A 22,042-nucleotide genomic window follows, 5' to 3' on the forward strand; every position below is an offset into this window, starting at 1 on the left:
AAATTACGGTCGCCCCAAATGACTTTTTTTTAAAGTGTCCTATTAATTCAACTTTAAAAACACTAAAATCTCTTAATTTTTAGTTTTTGCTTAAATGTATATGTACACTACATTCCAAATGTTTGAACAATGGGCAAATATACCCTTATTTTTAGTATTTAAAAATTGGCCTGTTCAAAAGTCTTATCCGTCAATGACCCATACTCATAGTTTCCCCTTATCAGTACCATAGGCTAGGTGGTTTTTAACATGATGTGCCTCACAATAATGGATGTGCGTAAAATCGACAGACTGCGCAAGCGAGACTATCATTAACCCTATACTAATTGACACGAAATCTAAGGAGCGTAGTTTGTCCAAATGACACAAAATAAATGTCGTTGTTTGGTACCTGTACTGTAGCAATGACAATAAAGTCCATTCATTCATTCATTCATTCACAAGGTAGCCACAGTCTTTGAGAAAAGACGCTTTCTAAAGGCATCATTCTTCACTTTGGACTTGTTGACTTTGAGCATTGTAGCTGGCAAGTCCCCGAAAGCCTCGTGTCGATCAATTATGATACCTGAATGACCTCATTGTGATCTTAGCAACCACAGGGTAATTTTTTGAATGAAATCCGTTTTTAAATGCTCAATACCACACTTGTATAGATTTAAAACATTTTTACTTCATACAAATAGCATACAAAATGGCAAATGATGGCGAAACATTCTTAAATATTCCCAGTATAATAATAAATAGTGTACATCTCATTCACCTACATTCTCCATAGGCTATTTCAGTGCGTCTAGAAAAGAAAAAAAACTGTTAACTTTGTTCCTCAAATGAAGGCGCGCCAACCCTTTGGCTGTTGACAGCTATTGTTCTCCAACACAAAGGAAGGTTCCTTCAACGTCAAGTCAGCAGCTTATGGGGTCGATTCAGGGCACCTTATTCCGTCTGAAAATGTAAACCTCCACTGTGAACCATCCACATGTACCTCAATGAAAACAAAAGCAACGTGCAATAGAACAGGAATCTGTCATTGTCCACATCATTAGGCCTTAGCCTACACTACAAAAACAACAACACACATGTGTGAGGAAAGCTGTTCGCTTTGCATAGGCCTAAAACCTGAAAGTACGGCACGGCACGGCTACAAAGTCGACCCGGGCTAGCCCTGTAGTGGAAAAGCACCATTTGTGAGCAGTGGTGGTGTCTCTTTTGTGTCATTGGCAAACCATTTCACATGATAAAGTTCTGACACATGGAACAGGTATCATCAGCTGCTCTTGAGGTGTGGAAGTGCAGCAAGTTTGTCCACTTTCCCAAACGCAGCAGCAGCACTTTCCACTCCTCTGAGCCACTCTTTACACTTCCTCACCACAGTCTCGTCCACGTCTCCATCCTCTTCCTCATATTCCACATCGTCATACTTATATTGATCATTCAACAGGGAGATCTTTACTATGGTAGTGATGTCATCTGAACTCTCCAGTGTTGCGACTGGAACACTGCCTTTGGAGCCTCCCTGCTGCCTTTTGGACGGGAACACCCGCCTGTGCCGAAAGTCCCCGGACGCACAACACTTGTGTTGCTTGGCCATCATCAGATTCTGTTTTTCCAAGTTGCGCTTCTGAATCACCAGAATCGCCTCCGGTGTGAGACTCAAAGAGAACCGAATCTCCCCATCATGCGCCTCTGAGTCCTTGCCCAGGGAGCCTCTGGCGGACGGTTTGCTGCCCCGTTGCGCGGTGGATTCCACGGAGCCGGAGCGCGTAATGCTCTCCTCGCAGGAGTCCGGAGGTTTGGGCACCGTGAGCCAAGACCTTTTGCTCTCCTTCTGAGTGGGAAGTTGAAGTTGGCCTTTCTGTTGTTGCGACTTTCGCCCCATGTTCCTTAGATTCGCCGACGTCCAAGAAGACGGAGTCAGCTTTTCCTTCTCGGCGTGTTTGTCTTCCCCGGCCGGTGTGTCAGAGAGCAGCAGAGCCTGGGTCTGGGGAGGCCCGGGGGGGATGGCTTTCTTTCTCCTGAAGAGCTCCCTCCCGGGAGAGGACATCCGTGGATGGAGATTGATGATAGGCGGAAAAGGCATTCTCTCTCTGGATCAAAAATGATCAGGCCGATTCAGGTCTACTGCGACAATATATTTTAAGTATAATTTAATTTAATTAGTTTAAAAAAAATGTTTTTAAGGTGAATAAATCCAGCGACTGAATGGAAGCGTGCATTCCAATCCGCAGAAATGTGAGATGTGAGATGTGAATCTTATCTTAAGTGTCGTGAAGTGCAGTTGTATTGTAGTTCGTTTGGAAATTCAACTGGTGCGCTGCCGGCTGTGTGTGTCTGCTTTTTATGTCACTCGTCAGAAGGCGTGGCCATAGTGGCTAAACAAAGCCATGACGAAGGCTGCGTTCGTCAATTCGCTCTGGAAATCTGATCAGCACTCATGGAATGCCTCTTGTCCAATCAAATTACTTGGTCTCTTTATGACGTTAAACCCAGTGTGCGCTCCGGCGCTCTGAGAGCAAGTTAACGAACGCAGCCATATAAACAAGCATGGCTCATGTGCTGATGTATTCCGGCCGGTTCTGGCAAGTGATGCAAATCTAATTCTAATTTCTAATTTCTAATTTCATTCTAATCTAATAGAAAAAACATTTCAGCAATGTACCCTAACACTTATCATTAGTGTATGAAATAATAAGAAGGCGACTTTCTTCCTGCAACGAATGATGGATTGCTGATTCACATGCTTAGTATTCACATGTATTGATTGTAAGTCGCTTTGGAATAAGGCGTCTGCTAAATGCCAAAAATGTAAATGTAAATGTAAAGCAATGCAAATATGTAAATTGACCAGAAGGCTAAGTTATGATAAATAAATAAAAAGCAAACGCCTACATGAAATCAACTTTAAACAAATACAAAAAAAGAAAAAGACAAAAAAGTCCATAAATATATTCTGAATTGTCCCCACTCAAATGGTCATGTTAATTTCTTTGTGTAATAATGAAGACACACACACACACACACACACACACACACACACACACACACACACACACACTCCCCCATCTCAAACAAACAAACACACATTCGGTTGCACAGACTTGGTGTAATAGCCTATTTAAAATAAATCCTAATACATTTAGTAGGTAAAGCTGATAAGTTAAATGGATTTACTAAGACTGTCTTAGTTGTGGTTTGTCTTCCTTCCTCGTGGGGTCAAATGGAGGAGCGAGAATGGCTCCCAATGGAGGTTCCACCTTCACTGCTCCTCCTGAGACATCTTCTGCCCCTCAGCACTGTGTCTCCTAAAGACACCCGCTTTTCCCTTTACTGTCCCCCCTAAAACTTATATTGCCCCCCTTGTACTGTTTCTCTGTTTCTCCAGTGTACGTTTAGAAGAAGGTGATAGGAGAAGGTTTTTCCTTCTATCAATGGCCCCGGGCCTGAGCTGGATTACTCTTCCTGCTACGACTGGTGGGTTGATGATTCACTTGCTGAAATGTATTGATTGTAAGTCGCTTTGGAATAAGGCGTCTGCTGAATGCCCAAAATGTAAATGTAAATGTAGGTCTGATAAACAGAAAACTGAACATTCCCACCAGATAGTTGAGGTCAAGGGGGTTCCTCATCCTTAAACTTCGTCATAATCAAAAAGACATTAGTCACAAAGCCAAGAAGCGCTACAGTGTAACAAAAACAAACAACCCTCCCCCATCCAAAGAAAGAAAATCCTGAATTGTTTCTTCCCACAGATTACTCAGATACTAATGGTGTAACTAGGACCTTCCTGAGCACCTGGCAAGTCACTTGAAGCACCACTGAGAAGGGATTTATGACGTTGACATTAAAAGTTGATCCATGATTGCACTATACACCCTAATCCCCAAGTCCTCCCCTGTGTAGTGCTGTGTAGCTGTTTCATGTTTTCCTTATGTGATTGTTCCCGATTTTACCTTTTGTATGCGACTGTCTTTTGAGCTGCAGAACCTGCTACAAACCAGTTTTAACTGAGTCAAGCCAGTCTAAATGTAATACATTTGAACATCTGTAATGTTACTTTTAATCTTTTCCTGTATAATAAGAAAGAAAGAAAGAAAGAAAGAAAGTTCACATGCACAGGGTTTGTGGGGAATGAAGCATTAAAGGGTTTAATTATTTTGTTGCCTGTAAATGTCACTCAATGTTTTAAGACAGAGGCTATTAAATGGGAGAATCCCTCTGAACCTCTATTCCTGCCTAGCTGAACCACATTGGGGGTGTCCTGTGTCAGACACACACTTCCTCATTAGCATAATGGACACGTGACTGCAAACACTAGTTGGGGGGGGGGAAGGCTCCGGCACGTTCGCTCAGTTGTCATGGCAACGGCATCCTCAGAATCATCTGTGGCCTCATGCCAAAGCACTTTAGAATGAACCCAATGCAATCCATGTCTAGATCACACTGCACAGAAAGGCGGATTGGGCCAGGTCATTAGTACATCTGGCAGACAATTAGGGGAAAAAAGCAAGCTCTTTTTCAGCCTATTGTTTGCGCTGAAGGAGGATTTTGTATGTCAATGGAACACATGGAACAGTGTATGATCTTTTTTGTGTCTCTTATATGGTACGATGCATCATCAGTCAGGCAGGAACTCTGTCGCCCTGGGTGGGGTACTTATCTACCATGGATGGGGTAACAGAATCTGAGAGAACCACATGCAGCCACATACTTCACACATCACCGCCTTTAACACATGTTTTTTTGTTTATTTTCTCTCTCTCTCTCATGTAACAATAGGCATAACATTAAGGGTGAATCATAATGAGTTTACTGAATGGAGTGCAGATGCAAATGTTTTTCAAAAAAACTACCAACACACAGAAATCTATGTTTAAAATACCAGTAAATAAGTAATCTTATTTCATTGGACACCATACAAAATAGAAAAATGGTAAGGCACGTGGGTTGCATTTTCAATATTACAGGCATTGTATTGCAAAGTCCTAAGCCCTTTCCCTGCACGGAACAAACCAGATATAAAATTGGTCTTCGATAATATATTAGGAAAACTATTAAATATTTTAATTTCAAGCATTCACCTCTCACCCAAAAGCACAAACACACGTAAAAAGACAGAATCTGAGTGTAAAAAGAAACAAGATAACATTTTGCTGACAGGCATAATATTGGTAATCCATACATTTTTAAAACACTGATGGTTTTGATTATTGCTGTCATGGTTATAATGAGACAATTATTGGGAATTCATTATTCACAGTACAAAGCAGTAATGAAAAGATTTTAGAAAAAAAAAATGAACGAAAATTCCTTTTACATATTTTACAGATCCACCGGCGTTGTGTATTTGGGACCAGTCTTCGAATGAAATGGTGGACAACCGTTCTAGCTTAAACAGGTGGTAAAACACTTCATCACTGCATCCCTGGAAAGAAGAGAGAAGAGTTAGCCGATAGATATGACAAATAACAAATGAGATTTCATGAGGGCTTGCATTATAAACAATAAACAATATACAGTATCCCTTGCCTAATAAATGAAATAATAAAACGTTGCTAAAGGAAAAGGAAACAGCAATGTTCATAATTATTATTTTGTGTGTCCACTACGTGTAGTGAAGAGTTCATGTACTCAGTAACAGTCCCTGTATTATATACAGTATATAGCCTAGACAATTACAACTGTATTGGTATTCTCTATACAGAACATTCCTCCTTTGTTATGGTGGCTTGGGTGGGGCTAATGAATAAGTGAGTGTGTTTTGGCGGGAAAGCAGGACACGCTCCCCCTCATTCCAGGTATGGTAAGTGGTGAGATGATGCAACCCAAGCAATCACCACGGCAACAGCAGAACAAGGTCACGTCGCCATCCCTGCCTCTTAATCTCTCTCTCTCGCTCTCTCTCTCTCTCTCTCTCTCTATGGTTCTCTCACTGTTGCTTTCCGTATCAACGTGTTGCTATGCAGACTTTGCCTGCCATCTTCACTGGAAGAGGTGTGAAACCAGTCAAGGTTAAAGGGAGAAGGAGGGAGGAGGGGTGGGAGAACCATAACTCAGCCAGGAGGAAGGGGGTTGGTGGAAAGACCGGTGACTCTACTGTCTTCCACTGCTCTCATTTGTAGTTCAGCCCCTTCATACATACATTAACACTCACTATCAGCATCCTCCCCTACCCTCTACACAGCATGATGTTTTTTGGTCTGTGCTAGGAGCAGACAGCTATTTCAGCTTGTAAAAACACTGCATGAATAAATTATAATTTACCAAGTCTTCCCCCGTCTGCTGATGAAATATCAGAGCAACAACAGACACCCTCGCTGTACTCCAAAAAGGGCAGATGCAGCAGGTTTTCTACCATGGGCTGAGAGTGTGAGAGGCGCTATATATAGTGGCAACAGAGTCAAACACATTAAGGGATCAGCTCAGGACATGTGCTTTAAGTGGCGATGTGGTAAACAGACGCCAAAGTTTATTTGGCCGACCATGGAGAAGGAATGGGTAAGTAGGGCATGGGGGAATGTGTAATATGGTATTCACACGGATTAATCCTCATTCTCAAAATATGTATTTGTCCAGTAATGACATTAATAATAGATAATCTGTCCTAACAGGGCGCAGCAATATGTGTAATGCATAGAGTGCTCAATACAGGTTGGGATGAGGGTGACAAAAAGTCTTTGTCTCCCCCTCTCCTTTTACTGACCAGAGAGGGGACGGGTGGGGTGGGTGGTGCAGAGGGTTGGAGAAGCTTTCTCAGCTGTCAGGACAGATTAACAAATCTTCCAGACCTCTCACCAAATGAGAGACCCCCGTTCACAGCTGGGCTAGCAAAACAACATCATCCCTCTGCCCTGGTTCTAGGAGAGGCCAGAGATTGGCCAAAATAATAATCTCTCCACCCAAAGCCACCTAACTGGGTCTTAATTTAATCTCATCACAGATAATATAATGTGTGCACACACAACACAGGGATGGGGCATGTTTCTGGTCACTGTTTCTAAAAGCTTTTACATGAAAATTATATGATATTTGATAATGATGCATAAAACAACTAAAATAGCTTCATAGAGCTAAAGCAGGGTGGGGTGAAAAACAACAAGCTGCCATTTGCGTGGGGGGGCGCGGGGCGGGGGGGGGCGCGGGGTCTGGTCCTAGGAGGGATTAGAGCCAGATGGTAGAGGCAAACAGCGGGGTGTTTAGAGGTAAATAAAAACATGTTTTCATTCAAGGATCACCACACCCCTACCCACTCCCTCCAGCCTGTGTGTGTGTGTGTGTGTGTGTGTGTGTGTGTGTGTGTGTGTGTGTGTGTGTGTGTGTGTGTGTGTGTGTGTGTGTGTGTGTGTGTGTGTGTGTGTGTGTGTGTGTGTGTGTGTGTGTGTGTGTGTGTGTGTGTGTGTGTGTGTGTGTGTGTGTGTGTGTGTGTGTGTGTGTGTGTGTGTGTGTGTGTGTGTGTGTGTGTGTGTGTGTGTGTGTGTGTGTGTGTGTGTGTGTGTGTGTGTGTGTGTGTGTGTGTGTGTGTGTGTGTGTGTGTGTGTGTGTGTGTGTGTGTGTGTGTGTGTGTGTGTGTGTGTGTGTGTGTGTGTGTGTGTGTGTGTGTGTGTGTGTGTGTGTGTGTGTGTGTGTGTGTGTGTGTGTGTGTGTGTGTGTGTGTGTGTGTGTGTGTGTGTGTGTGTGTGTGTGTGTGTGTGTGTGTGTGTGTGTGTGTGTGTGTGTGTGTGTGTGTGTGTGTGTGTGTGTGTGTGTGTGTGTGTGTGTGTGTGTGTGTGTGTGTGTGTGTGTGTGTGTGTGTGTGTGTGTGTGTGTGTGTGTGTGTGTGTGTGTGTGTGTGTGTGTGTGTGTGTGTGTGTGTGTGTGTGTGTGTGTGTGTGTGTGTGTGTGTGTGTGTGTGTGTGTGTGTGTGTGTGTGTGTGTGTGTGTGTGTGTGTGTGTGTGTGTGTGTGTGTGTGTGTGTGTGTGTGTGTGTGTGTGTGTGTGTGTGTGTGTGTGTGTGTGTGTGTGTGTGTGTGTGTGTGTGTGTGTGTGTGTGTGTGTGTGTGTGTGTGTGTGTGTGTGTGTGTGTGTGTGTGTGTGTGTGTGTGTGTGTGTGTGTGTGTGTGTGTGTGTGTGTGTGTGTGTGTGTGTGTGTGTGTGTGTGTGTGTGTGTGTGTGTGTGTGTGTGTGTGTGTGTGTGTGTGTGTGTGTGTGTGTGTGTGGAGGAATCATGGCAGCAGTCATAGCGCTGAAATTCCGTCTAACAGGAGGCACATTAGCCACGTCTTGCCAACTGGAGTGTCTCACTCCAAAAGGTGTACCTGAATATAGGCTACATGTTATCCCAGATGGTCTAATGATTTGACATACTGTTATAATCGAGGTCCACAAAATAGTATAGTGTAATTCATTAATTTTACCTGGCAAATGGAATGTAAGAGATGCTGTACCTGAAAGAGAAGAAACAAGATGAAAGGGTTACAGCAGTTGTTTCAGTTTCAGTCAATCAGAGATACAGTAGTACTCTAGTACAGCAGATGACACTAGTAAAGACAAATTCTATATTAAATGATGCATATTATAAACTAAATAAACTGAAGATAAATTGCTACATAAAATTCCTTATTAACATGACAGATAAGTCAACTTAAAGCAGTGATGGATATCTTACTGATACACTTAGATGGTATGAAAGGCTCAATATTAGAGGTTGAATGTCATAATTAATACAGACCTTCCTGTTACATAAATGCAATAGGGGTGAATAAGGTCAGTTACAATACGGTCAACACACAATAAGTCAAGATATTTGTCTTTCACTTTTAATGCAGACTGAAAACTTTCATCAGGGGCTTTTAAATATGCATCTGCATCTTCACACAAAGGCCCTCTGTCTGGGACTACCTACACTATAGTTAATAGAGGTTCAGTGTCTCTGGGACTACCTACACTATAGTTAATAGAGGTTCAGTGTCTCTGGGACTACCTACACTATAGTTAATAGATGATCAGTGTCTCTGGGACTACCTACACTATAGTTAATAGAGGTTCAGTGTCTCTGGGACTACCTACACTATAGTTAATAGATGATCAGTGTCTCTGGGACTACCTACACTATAGTTAATAGAGGTTCAGTGTCTCTGGGACTACCTACACTATAGTTAATGGAGGTTCAGTGTCTCTGGGACTACCTACACTATAGTTAATAGAGGTTCAGTGTCTCTGGGACTACCTACACTATAGTTAATAGATGATCAGTGTCTCTGGGACTAAATAGGCGACATCTGCGTCTCCTACTCAGTTATAGCCTTTGGGTACATATTGTACCATGTTCAAAATCCTATATTTAATGATGCATCAACATAATTAATGGATTATAGTTATTAAAGCAAGCTGACACCTAATGAAGTGGCTAGGATACAGGGTTTAAAAAAACATGGAGGATTGACTAAGAGGCTTAATTGTAATCTATGAATCAAGGTTAGGCTGATGATATGACAATGCTGGACGCGCACAAATAGTAGGGATGCCCCGATCGATCGGCTAGCAATCGGAATCGGCCGACAATCAGTAAAAATATCCGATTGTGGAAATCCGACAACGCTTTCTAGTTGCCGATCACGACAACCGATCAATGACGCAAACAACGCGAGCAGTAACCAGGAACTCCTTATTTCCTAAATAAAAGCTGGGTCAATGGAGGGGAGAAATGTTCCAGGAAGCCCCACATCTAGACGTAGGTCTATCTAAGTGTGTATGTGTGAGTGCATAATGTACTATTGCTCAGCCTCAGACGGGAACTGGGCACAGCAAGGGTGAAAGTGATGTACACTATGCTGTATGCGGTTCTGGGCCCTGGACAGTCTGGACGGACTGATGGCAGCTGCTGGACTGAAAAAATCAGGTGTAGTGCTGAGGCACAAATATGTACATTTCAAGCCTGCAAACTGCGACACTTTAAATAAATGTGCAATAACACTATTGTGCAATATGACAACCCTAGTCGTCTATCTGTACAGTATAGTATAGTGGATAGTGTACATAGCCTTTATTTATGTAAACCAGCTCCTTCCCTTCTTGTGATTTTTTTTAAAAGTGTTTTTTTTCTTTTTTCTTTTTTTCTTCTTTCCTAACACCAGGGGAGCCACCCCTCCTAAATTTCGTTGTTTGGTACCTGTACTGTAGCAATGACAATAAAGACCATTCATTCATTCATTCATTCATTCATTCATGTATACAAGAACAAGGAACAGGAACCAGTGACGTGGGTTACTGTAAGAAACAAGCCTCAGCTTGGCCAAAGCACTCATGCGCTAAAACATGCACTTTGTCACTAATGTGCAAACACACCACATCTATACAAACACACAATCACTGACATGCAAATACACAGGCCGGGATTTTCACTTCCTGCTTTAACAGCATTCAACCCCTCTGACAGGTCAGACCCGCCACACCATTTATCTTGGGGTATGTTGAGGTATGTGACAGTTCTGATAAGCCAGACACACCTGATCTTTCACCTGTGGTTTCAACTCTTCAGCTATGAGGTCAGGAAAAGCTTATGGGAGAGGACTAACATGGGAAAGTACTGATCCTCAACACATGCTGGACTGGTTTAGTGCATGAGCAATAACGCCCATCTGTTCCTCTCCCTGGACATAGGGAGAGGTGAGAACACAAGTCCACCTTGGCCTCCTTCTTCTGTGCCAACAAACACTGACCTACAGACCAGCAATGCAACCCAGCCTGATTACTGTCAACACAAACAAGTTCTTCGCATTAATACGTTTTTATCTGTCTACTGTTCCACTCTAGGTGACAATATCACTATATCTACTATAACTTACGCTAATTAGAAGAACAATTAAGAAGAACAATACAACAACTTGACCAAATAAAATATAAATGTTGCTGGCACAATGGGGGCTTACACAAACATTCTATGGATTTGTTCAGCAGTTGGTCTTTTGCGTTGTAGAGGCGTGATTCCAAAGGTGTCAGAACTCCTGCCAGGTACAGTAAGCAGGTACAGTAAGGCCAACCGTGCAGAACTACTTGTCTTAAGTGTTTACCTACAGGATTCATCACGTGCCCTGTTAGCTCAGGTCATAGTGAGGCAAGCCAACTGGTTCACACACTTCAACAAGATAAAGCAGTTGGACAAGGAGTCCAATCCTCCTAATGTGAACAGAAACAGAAGTGTGCGTGACATGTAAATGGTGGTTGAAAGAGGAGGGTGTTACTTACCACGTCATTGCTAAGAACTGTAAAATGCAGAAGATGAGGGCCAGTAAATTTTTCTTCCACTACAGAGACAAAAACACAGAGAGAGAGTGATGAAACGATTATGAATAGAGGGCCACTACAGACAGTAGATGCTCAGTGTTACCCATACACAGACGAGACTGTGGCGGGCCGACATCTAGTCTAATTTTGTCCCGCCAACAAAGTTATGTCAGTATTTTTTTTGCTTAAGTATGTTAAGTATTTTTAGAGCTGGTTTTTTTGTGTGTTTTTGCACATTTTTCAGTGCTGCTCGCACTGTTGCGGAAAGTGTTTGAGCGAAAGTGTTTTGCACCCGCCCCCCCCATTCGCCACAGTCTCACTAAATTCTGTGGGAAACACTGGTACTGTATGAGACAAACAAGCTTGCAGCCATGAAAGGTTACTTACCCAAAACACTGCACAAAGAGTCAAAACTAGGCAGAGCTGAAGACAGAGAAAACACAAGACAAATATTCAGGCAGAATAATGATTTTTTATTTTTTCAGTAAGTGCTCTATTTAAAACTTCATTTCCTTCTAAAAGTTTTTTTTACTTTTTACTAAACAAGTGAGTGACTGTGGGTGGAAAGTAAATCGAATCATTGTGCACACTTCCCACTGACATGAATGTAACATTTATGCAAATGTCAGGGTTGAGCATGCCGATCTTGAGTTAAGATTCCAATCTGACTGAATACACAAACCGCTTAACAGCATCAGTGTCATGCTACTGCCTAGTCTAAATGAGGGACTTCGGAGAGATATCTTCAGAATCCCTTTATACCACAGACTTAAGGACTTTCAGATCTTCAGTTACATATGGCTTTATATTATGGTCAGTCTAGACATAAGGGTGTCACATGTTAGTTTCTCAGTTAGCAATAGCTAACGGTTAGGAGTAACAGGAGGTGCTTTTTACCAGCATAACACAGGTGGCTATCAGTCTGGTAGGCTCAAACATCCGCTTCAGCTGTTTCAACGGCCCCATCAGGAAACAGGTGCTTTAGAAGACAAAGGTCAAAGGTCAAAGGTAAGGTGGTTACACGTCCAGCAGCACAGGTCATGACATATCACCATCATAGGTTATATAATACAAGATTACTCAGGTTCAGGTTTTCTTCAATGTGTCACATTCAACAATTTCACCGCTATTCAGTATTGCTGAGATGCACACATCGACGTCAGCCATCTCCACACAATCACCTCACTCTAGTGCTGGTCTGAGTGGGCAGTCTGGGCACGGAGCGTCACAGCTGTCAGATGACACAGATGAGTGGCATCTGTGGTGACGCAGGCTCTCTGTGACAGGGAGGAGTGGGGCTGGAGGTGGTCATAAGAGGCTCAGAGGGCATCAGGTTGACTTCCACTTTTGCCAGTGATTAATCCCATCAGGGAAATACTTAATGGTATTATCATTGATGACATTATGAAGGAGGAAATTATTTCTGTTGATTCACTTTCCTCATGTTGGAAAATGTTCTTCATTGCCCTCAATATCATTTGTGGAGCTATTATCTTTTAAATTAGGGATGCACCGACATCTCGGGAAACAAAATTATCCGGCCGAAAATAGCAAAAAAAAGACGAAAAAAAACATTTGGTGTTCGGCCGAATGTGTGAAAAAAACAAAAAAATGTTTACCGAATACCAGACCAGTCCTGACAAGCTTGGGATCAGGGGCATGGCTTGGTAACCAGGGGCTACTTACCATGGCAACTAGAGAAGGACAGACAACCACAAGTACAGTGAGGGGGGAGAACAAAGGAACAAACAAAGGAAATTCTATGGTAATTAAGTAGTTGCTCTAGTTCATTATTTTTCCACCAAGCTACTGCAGTTAACAAACTATATTAACTTCCTTCTGCATTTCTAACAGAGGTGGGCAGAGTAATGGTTACTTCCATACAGTGTGTGGCCCTTATGCAGTGATAAGTCTGCATAATTGAATAGATGCCTTGAACTGAAGTATAACTGTGAGCAATTCAAGTTACTGTGAACAATGGTGACTCTAAACATGACACTGTTGTTGTGGTCACGTACAGTAAGTAACCAGGGGTTTGAACGCACAAGGTGACCCAGTTTCTTTCACATGACTTACCATGTGTACAAACGCATGAGAAGACACATGACACGTGAAACAAAGAGTGTGTTCTGTCCCGGGAAAATGACGTGCCAAAAGACACAGACGTAGGCATGCAATGTTAAGTACCAGTCTAGCCCATCAATGACCATCAGACGCCATGCAGAGTCACATAATAACATGTTATTGTGTGACAGCTAGGCCTGATGCTTCACTTGATACCTCGAACAATCCTGTCTGACCATTTAGCTAAAACACAAACACAAATGCCCCTATTGAAAAAACCTTTGAACCACATTGAAGTTAAAATAACCTCCATACATCTTCATTATCCTGGCTCATGTTTACAGCAGCACAGATCTTCAATGGAAACCATGGCCAATGCAGTTAATGAAGCCCAACTCTCATTAGTCAGCTGTTAAGATTTGGTTACTGCTTGTAATTCCACAACTGGCTGCATATTGTAAAATCCTCTGCTGTGTGTTCTTGAAAATGAGATAGCATCGGTTTTGTTCTTAAAAGTTATTTTGATATCAATTATGAGAGCTCCATTGGAAGCGTCACAGCAACACGATGGCGGGCTCCTTTGGTAAGCCATTGCCTGTTAACCATTGATCTTGCAGCATACAGGAAAACATAGCTGAACAGAGAAAGTCCAGAGTGCTTCTGTCTTTTATACAACTGTAGCACATTAAGAAAACAGGAGGCCAACGTACACCCGGCGTACACCCCTCAACAATGTGCTCAATGTGATGAAACATGACATAATTGATCAGTCTTTGCAAGTGTGGACAAATAGTGGACAAACAACTATGTTAAAAGTCCATTTAAATACACTAACTACATAAACCTGAACCATCCAAAATGTTATACAATTTTTATTATATATACACACAATTATATATACACACAATTATATGTATATATATATATATATATATTATTTCGAATTCAAAAAACATTATAATTCCTCGATTGATTGGAAAAGAAACAGCCCTATCTTCAGGTCTCACATTAGTAACAGTATTGTTCATCATCACGTGAGCCGTACCTGGAGATCGCTGCAAGGTTCCCTAGTGTGTAGAAGACAGCAAACAGGTGTGAGCCACCGGGTAAGAACAGCAGTGCCGTGCCCTGGTTAAAAACACAAAATACAGCATTACATCTTTACCATGTCCACAAGGTTTTCCCAACTAATTAATTATAGGGGAATAATAATAGTACTTGTTTTAGTGCTAGATCAGTCAGCAACACATAATCTAAATCCGATCATTTTTCTCACTTTCAACTAGAACAAGTTTAAACTGAGGAGCATTGCATGGTCAAATTAAATCTACAATGACCAAAGTCATATACCACAGAAGGCAACTATGACAATGACATGATGTGAGCTCCACCTAGTGGCAAAACCCAGTATCATTCTCTATATTACCTTCCTGATAGTCCCTTGACCGGACAAACAGGTTAAACAGACACACAGAATAACTTGCTCAATGGTAACTGAGCAATCAGTTGGTGGGTGGGCTGTTCAAAATGTAAATTACCAACAGGAGCTGACACCAATCCAATCACAAGCCAGCACATCCTGTTTGAAAAAACTATTTGTTTTTAGACATTTACATTTAAATTTTTGGCATTTAGCAGACGCCTTATTCCAAAGCGACTTACAATCAATACATTTGAATACTAAGCATGTGAATCAGCAGTCCACCATTCGTTGCAGGAAGAGTACTCTAGCTCGGGGCCACTGATAGAAGGAAAAACCTCCCTATTATCGCCTTCTACTAAAACATTTTTTTTTTTAAATTTTTTTATTACTGGAGAAACTGAGAAACAGTACAAGGGGGGCAATAGAAGTTGGACATCTCCACCGCTAACTAGCTGGCTTCTATAAACAATTCGGAGACGAAAAACAACAGTGTAGGGGTGTGTGCTCTGAGTTCGAAGAAGATCACATTGGGTCTTTTAAAATATATATTTTATTTATTTATATATACATACACACAGATATACAGGCACACAAAGACACACACTGCCTGTGAAAAGAGGCTACCTTCCTGGTTGACAATAAAGTCAGAAGGGTTAATTGAGTCTCTTAAGGTAGGCTGCATTACACCGCAGGTCCAAGTGACACAATTCCGATTTTTTTGCTCACGTTTTCTCTCATGTGGCACAGCAGTAAAAAAGCACACTGAATCTGATATTCTCAGAGACACAAATTAGAATGAATGATGAATTAGGAAAAGCTCATACTCAACGTATAATGACATGTCTTTGCAACAAAACTGTTCCGATGATTCAAGATATGAAATTAAAACGTTCTGTTGTGAAAGCTTGCATTTTATCTCTGGCCAACAGGGTGGTTAACATGGTGTTAAATATTAGTATGCAGTGTCTTCAAGGCAGCACCATAGTTTGGTACAGGAGGCTAGCCCACAAGTTAACTGACCAAACAATTATGCAAAGGTGTGGCCCAGGAAGCTCCTTGCAAGAACTGTGAGGCTGAGGGGGCGCTTGGTGGCGTAACACACTAAGTGTCGACTATGTAACCACAGGGTTCCCTGTTCAATTCCGCCCACGGACATTCACTGCATGTCATCCCTTCTCTCTCTCTATCGCAATAAAAAGAAAAATACGAGTGAAAAAAACAAACTGTGAGGCTGAGGAGAGAACAGCCAAAAGTCTCCTCTAAGGGATGAGTAAGAACTGACATAAAAGAAATACATAAACCTACAAAACTGAACTGTGATGATGTTTTCCACCACTGTCTAAACAAAGGCTGGGTAGAAAATGTCAAATCTGTGCAAAAATTGCAATCTTATTGTTTGGTGCTTTCAATGATGCTATTTTGCACTTTAACACAGACGTTTTGCTCTCTTGCCGTATATCAAATCCACCACAAGAACCTCGTAGGATGGATAAATAGAGACAAAGCAAGGTAGGCTGTATATTGCAAAACATACTCTACTGAAAATATGTACATAGAGAATTTACAGCAGCAGAACTTAAGTTTGGCTAACACAGCACAATTACACATGGCACAGTTACGGAATGAACACACCACCAGTATCTACCTCAGCAGCGCTCGTGTGCGTGGCGGAACTGCTGCGGCTCTCACGCTTTGTGTCTTCCATAACGATAGTGTTTCTGCTGCAGCTCTAACTGCAGAGTTGCTACTCCCAACCCTATCTTTGTACATTGAGTTTGCCTTTGATAACGGCCATCAATAATATAATGTTTCATTTTACTTCATTATAAATTGTTCTGGGTTCAGTCTCTCATCCATCCTTAATGAGCGGTTAGAAAAGTGAAGCAGTTATAAGCAGAAAGCAGTAGGGTTGGGTACCGTTTGGGTTTTATCCGGTACCGGTACCTAACCGATACTTTAAAAACGGTACCGGTACCAAAACGGTACTTAATTCGGTACTTTTGATTTTTTTAAATGACATATATATATATATAATAATAACACGGTCGACAACATTAAACAGCTTTTCACTTTTTTATTGCTGAGGCACAATATATATTAGTTAAATATACTCAAATTAAAATAAATGAAAATAAAACTCCTGAGCCTTGGGGACTCCATTAAGCTGGGGGTGCCTATCGTTGGTACTGATGTCGAATACGAGTACACACTTGTTCGGCAGCCCCTCAAGGACATCAGAATATTCTTAGAAAAGGGATCTAGTGAAGAGGCCTGCATAGCCCCCAGAACCAAGAGGAAATATAACTCTGATAAACTGGAGCCCTCCACCTCGTCAAAATCCAAACTCTGTTGCCGCTCAGCTACTACTACTCCCCTCCCCCTCTCTGGTCCATGCTGACATGACGATTGATTTTTCAGACACAGTAGTAGGATAAGGACAGTACCCGAATATCAGGAGATCCCCGATCATGTTGTCCTCCTCGCAGAGACGCAGCCACACATCCGCACAACGTCATCAACAGACGCGTCGAATCCTGGAGTGCACTGTCCAATCAAAGGCTTGCGTTCGTAAACTCGCTCTGAGAGCGTCGCAGCGCACACTGGGCCCGACGTCATAAGGGGAGCAAGTCATTTGATTGGACAGAAGGCATTCCACGAGTGGTGATCAGAATTCCAGAACGAGTTTACGGAACGCACCCATAAGTAGAGCGTTACGCCAACCCGCTAGCGGAAGTTGCTATTAGCAACCTTCTCGTTATCCTTCCGTACTCGCTGCTTTCACTGAGTGGAAATTTAACAGGCGATGTGACGTCGCGAGATAGAAAAGTACCGAAATGAGGCACCGAAATCTCCTTTGCGATTCGGTACCGGTACCTACCGGTACCGATTTTCGGTACCCAACCCTAGAAAGCAGTCACGTCGTTTTTGTTTTTCTTTCAGAGCAAGAGTATTTTGTTATATTAATTACCTCAGCAACACCTACAATAGTATAATAGTACCTACACAGCTTTTAATTTGAAACAGATGACAGATGACTATCAACAGATCATTTTCACGCACACGGAGAAAACAGGCCAGAGTTCAAATCTCTAGATGGCGTGCCGTGGCAGCCAGTGTGAGACACGCTTGAGATGTGCGTTGTGTGGCTGCTCTAACCTGTTAACGCGGGCGCCGAAATGGAACGAACATGAGCTACTGAGGTTGACGTCAAACAGAGTGGCTCCGGCTTTAGTTTTTCAACAACACTGGGTCTTCCTCAGGTAGGAGGAAGGACACATACACAACAGCCAATAATATCGGTCTGTCTTAAGTAGAAGTCTGACTAGTACAGTAGCACTTACAGTAGCACTTAAATCATGGTTTGGTTGGGAGAGGAAATCCCAAGCCCCAAACATAATTCACAAAATAATCCTCTGAATAACCCACACTGGAATGATAGATAGAGACAGAGGTCATGAGAAATGTCTTTGTGGAGGGAAACTGCTTGGGGGCATTGAGGGAGGGAGGGTGGTTAGGTGGGGCTATTACGTGCATTGCAAACATGACACATTGACACAGTCTGAGACCCTAGAACAAATCCAAGAGCAATACAATTAATTCAAGCAGTTGTTTGTCTTTTAAATGAAAACTCATGACTTGCAGAAATACTCACAAGTATTGAGCACAGGATGCCTGCAGCAAAGCATATGACAAACCACTTCACCCTGGTGCTGTAGCTGAGGGTGGAAGTATCCAGGACCTGGGCAGAACAATAGGAGGATGTCACAAGACATGCAATGACCTACGCAAAGACCTGATGCCTTCCTACTGACGATTTGCATGCTGTCCAGTGCCAAAGACGGCATAGGAGGTTACACAAAAAACACAATCAATTACGAACAACGACAACATTAATAACAACACGGACAAGAACAAGAATTGCACAGTAAACATGTTGTCCCCAAACGAATTATGTAGCACCCCCTCCTTGTGTGAATGGGTGACAAGTTGAAGGTAGTCCCAAGGATTTGAGGTAGGCTGAAAGGTTACTGGAGCTTGCAGTGTTTCTTTTCTTAGTTTTCAAGGATTTTACAGTATTCTTTTAAAACAGTCCATTTTCCATCCACCCCAGTTTCGTAAAACATTTGGCCAACCAAAATGTAAAATGTGGTCTAATTGCCAAGTCGCATCCATCACTAAGTTTCGTCAAAATTGTCTCTGATGTCGAAAGTGTGACGATGATACTAACATAGTTCACTCCACGATTTCGTGGGGGGACAACCACCAGATAAGGGAAAGCAAAGATAAAACGTTTCCACTCAGCACTAATCTGAAGTATGTCTGACTGACATCACATGACAGCCACGGTTGTTAAACAAGTTAGCTTTTCAACCATACCCATTGAATGCCATTAAGTGTGCATAGTTTTACCATCAACTTCATTATCCAGCAAGAAAGTTGATGCATTTTCTGTCTCAGGTCTGCATGAATTATGCTGGAGAATTATGGGGTTCAATATCCCTTACTGACAAAAAAAAACAATTGTGGAATATTTCTCTCTCTATTTTTCAATGTATATAATACACGATTATACATTGAAAATAATAATGTGCGACACTTTCTTTTTTCCCTGGTAAAATACCTTACCTCATTTTATCCATCATCTCCTCATGAAAGCATGTAGTAAAGAAGAATGATGCATACACATACATGTGATTATTATTAATAATAATACAATTATGGCTGGTAGTAGTAGTAGTAGTAGTAGTAGTAGTAGTAGTAGTAGTAGTAGTAGTAGTAGTAGTAGTAGTAGCAGCAGTAGCAGTAGCAGTAGTAGTAGTAGTCAGACTCGTAGTCAGGCTACTCTCAGACAGGCTAATAGAATTCTAATAGAACTCTCAGACAGGCTAATAGAATTCTAATAGAACTCTCGGACAAGCTAATAGAATTCTAATAGAGCTCTCAGACAGGCTAATAGAATTCTAATAGAACTCTCAGACAGGCCAATAGAATTCTAATAGAACTCTCAGACAGGCCAATAGAATTCTAATAGAACTCAGACAGGCCAATAGAATTCTAATATAACTCTCAGACAGGCCAATAGAATTCTAATAGAGCTCTCAGACAGGCTAATAGAATTATAATAGAGCTCTCAGGCAGGCTAATAGAATTCTAATAGAGCTCTCAGACAGGCTAATTACCAGATGAATGTTGAACATATCTTGCTTATTATCGTTTTATTTCCACTCTTGTCTTAAACAGGGCTGCCTTCTGTTTGTGTGTTAACATTCTGTATTGTCTGTTGCTCTTTGTTGGCTGCTGTTGGGTGTATAAGCCCACAGTGATGGGACAATAAAGTGACTTTTGACTTTTGATACAGGTAGTATTTAACTCAGTCAGACGACACGTGACGCGTTTTTTTTAGCAAACGTTAGTCCAAAGTGACAGCTTGTCTCTGCTAACATGACTAGCTGACTGGGCTTACATCGCCGTGGCAGTGACCCAGAACACCAACCTGGACACTTCTGGTCGTGACTACAAAACAACAAATAAACTACAAACTCACTTCTCACTTGCTAGGGTTAGGGTTAGCACGCCTGCCGTTCGCTAGCCCAGGCTAGCATGGTTAGCTTAGTGATAGTATCAAACGGTCACAGCAGAGAGAGTTAATCTAGTTGATATAATAATACAAGTAGTTTAGTTTAGTTTAGTTATGTTACCTGTGCTGTGAGCCCTAACTCTTCGTTTTCCTCTTGACCGCTTAGGACGCGACGAAGCTTGTCCATCGTTGATAGTTTATGATACTTTATCGTTTAAAGTTCACAGTTTGGCTGTTTATGTCCACTGAACTGTACTGACTTCCTCAGACTTCACACAACTAGGCGTGTTTTCGTAAAACTAGGGCTGTGTTCGTACATTTGCTATGAGAGCGCCGGAGCGCACACTGGGTTGAACGTCATAAAGCGACCAAGTAATTTGATTGGACAAGAGGCATTCCATGAGTGTTGATCAGATTTTCAGAGCGGATTTATGAACGCACCCCACTTGCAACTGGGTGGGCCAGCCCAGAGGTGACAGCGATGATGACAGTCCTTGTCATGTGATTCAATCTCCACAATGTGATTGGCCCACACGGTCTTAATTCCTTTACAGTAGTAATAATTCCCAAATTATATATTGAAGTTGATTAATTTAAGCTTTAACTTGCTTAAGCTTTTTTTTTTTTTTTTACTTTATTTCACCGGGCGAACCCATTGACTATGATACTGCATACTGCCTACTAAATTCATAATAAGTATGCATACTGCCTCCCAGAATGCATTTCGCCGGGAGCGGCGAATTTAAACCTCCATTAGCTAAAACCTGTACTTTTGGGGCCGGTTTCACAGACAAGGCTTAAACCTAATCCTAGACTAAAAAACATCTTCAATGGAGATTTTACATTGAAAGTGTGATTTAGTTCAGGACTAGGCTTAAGCCTTGTCTCTGAAACCGGCCCTTGGTTTTACAAGTGTTAACATGTCATTTTATTAAGTTTTAATATGTTTTCAGGCGAGACCCTAAACCCTTTGAGAAGAATGTCAATGTATCTCTTGTAAGAGTGAACAACAATGCGATCATGTGAAACACGTGTTTGGGTTCATACCTAATGTTACTCTGACAAAACAGAATCCCTTATATTTCACAGGTAAAGGAAGCCCCGCCGTGAAGCAGGGCATCAAAAAATTAGTTGATACTCATAATGTTCCTCTCCACGACCATAGACCATAGACCATAGACCATTCATTGACCATTGACCATAGACCATAGACCACAGACCATAGACCATAGACCATAGACCATAGACCATAGACCATAGACCATAGAGTCAAAACGCGAAAGATTTATGCGATCTGAAGAGAAACCAGAGTGTACTGACTTCTACAGAGGAGATCCACACAAGCCGTTCTCAGAGACAAGAGTCCCGGTGACGGTGTTGACCTGGTCTGTCACACTTACAACAGTGACACACAAGAGCGATTATTAAACACGTATGTATGCTTGTATGGATTTGTGTGTGTGTGGATATGCAATTTATAACGAGTGTAGTTGTGTATGAATCTCCTTTAAGTTGTGTGTTCTGTTTGAGTTTTACGTGCATTATTTCGCGCGAGGGGGGATGACGGGAAATGGAGTGCTAGTCATTTCCTGGTTTAAAATAATTCGCCAATTCTAAGATATTGAACTCTCGGGTTTCCTTAAGCACTGGAATACATTTAAGGCATCACAGGGACACAAACATAATATGCCATGTCAACAGTGTTGACAACATCTAACATG

General features: G+C 41.9%; 2 protein-coding genes across 2 annotated transcripts; both read right to left on the minus strand.

The window, feature by feature from the left end:
- Positions 1-1,264: 1,264 nt before the first annotated feature.
- On the minus strand, positions 1,265-2,077 carry prr18 (proline rich 18; the record flags this gene model as incomplete). The annotated part of the gene is made up of 1 exon (XM_080550386.1): positions 1,265-2,077. The coding sequence occupies one exon, from the start codon at positions 2,075-2,077 to the stop codon at positions 1,265-1,267; it is 813 nt and encodes a 270-aa protein (XP_080406512.1).
- A 2,687-nt stretch (positions 2,078-4,764) lies between these two features.
- sft2d1 (SFT2 domain containing 1) lies at positions 4,765-20,581 on the minus strand. Its single transcript, XM_080540679.1, has 8 exons — positions 20,443-20,581; positions 18,396-18,482; positions 14,366-14,448; positions 12,154-12,235; positions 11,644-11,679; positions 11,218-11,276; positions 8,388-8,417; positions 4,765-5,419 (listed from the first exon to the last, which is right to left on the minus strand). The coding sequence occupies exons 1-8, from the start codon at positions 20,506-20,508 to the stop codon at positions 5,380-5,382; spliced, it is 483 nt and encodes a 160-aa protein (XP_080396805.1). The 5' UTR covers positions 20,509-20,581; the 3' UTR covers positions 4,765-5,379.
- Between the last annotated feature and the right edge of the window lie 1,461 nt (positions 20,582-22,042).

The sequence above is a fragment of the Nansenia antarctica genome, assembly GCF_963989245.1.
Source record: "Nansenia antarctica genome assembly, chromosome: 1".
In the NCBI taxonomy this organism is placed as follows: Eukaryota; Metazoa; Chordata; class Actinopteri; order Argentiniformes; family Microstomatidae; genus Nansenia; species Nansenia antarctica.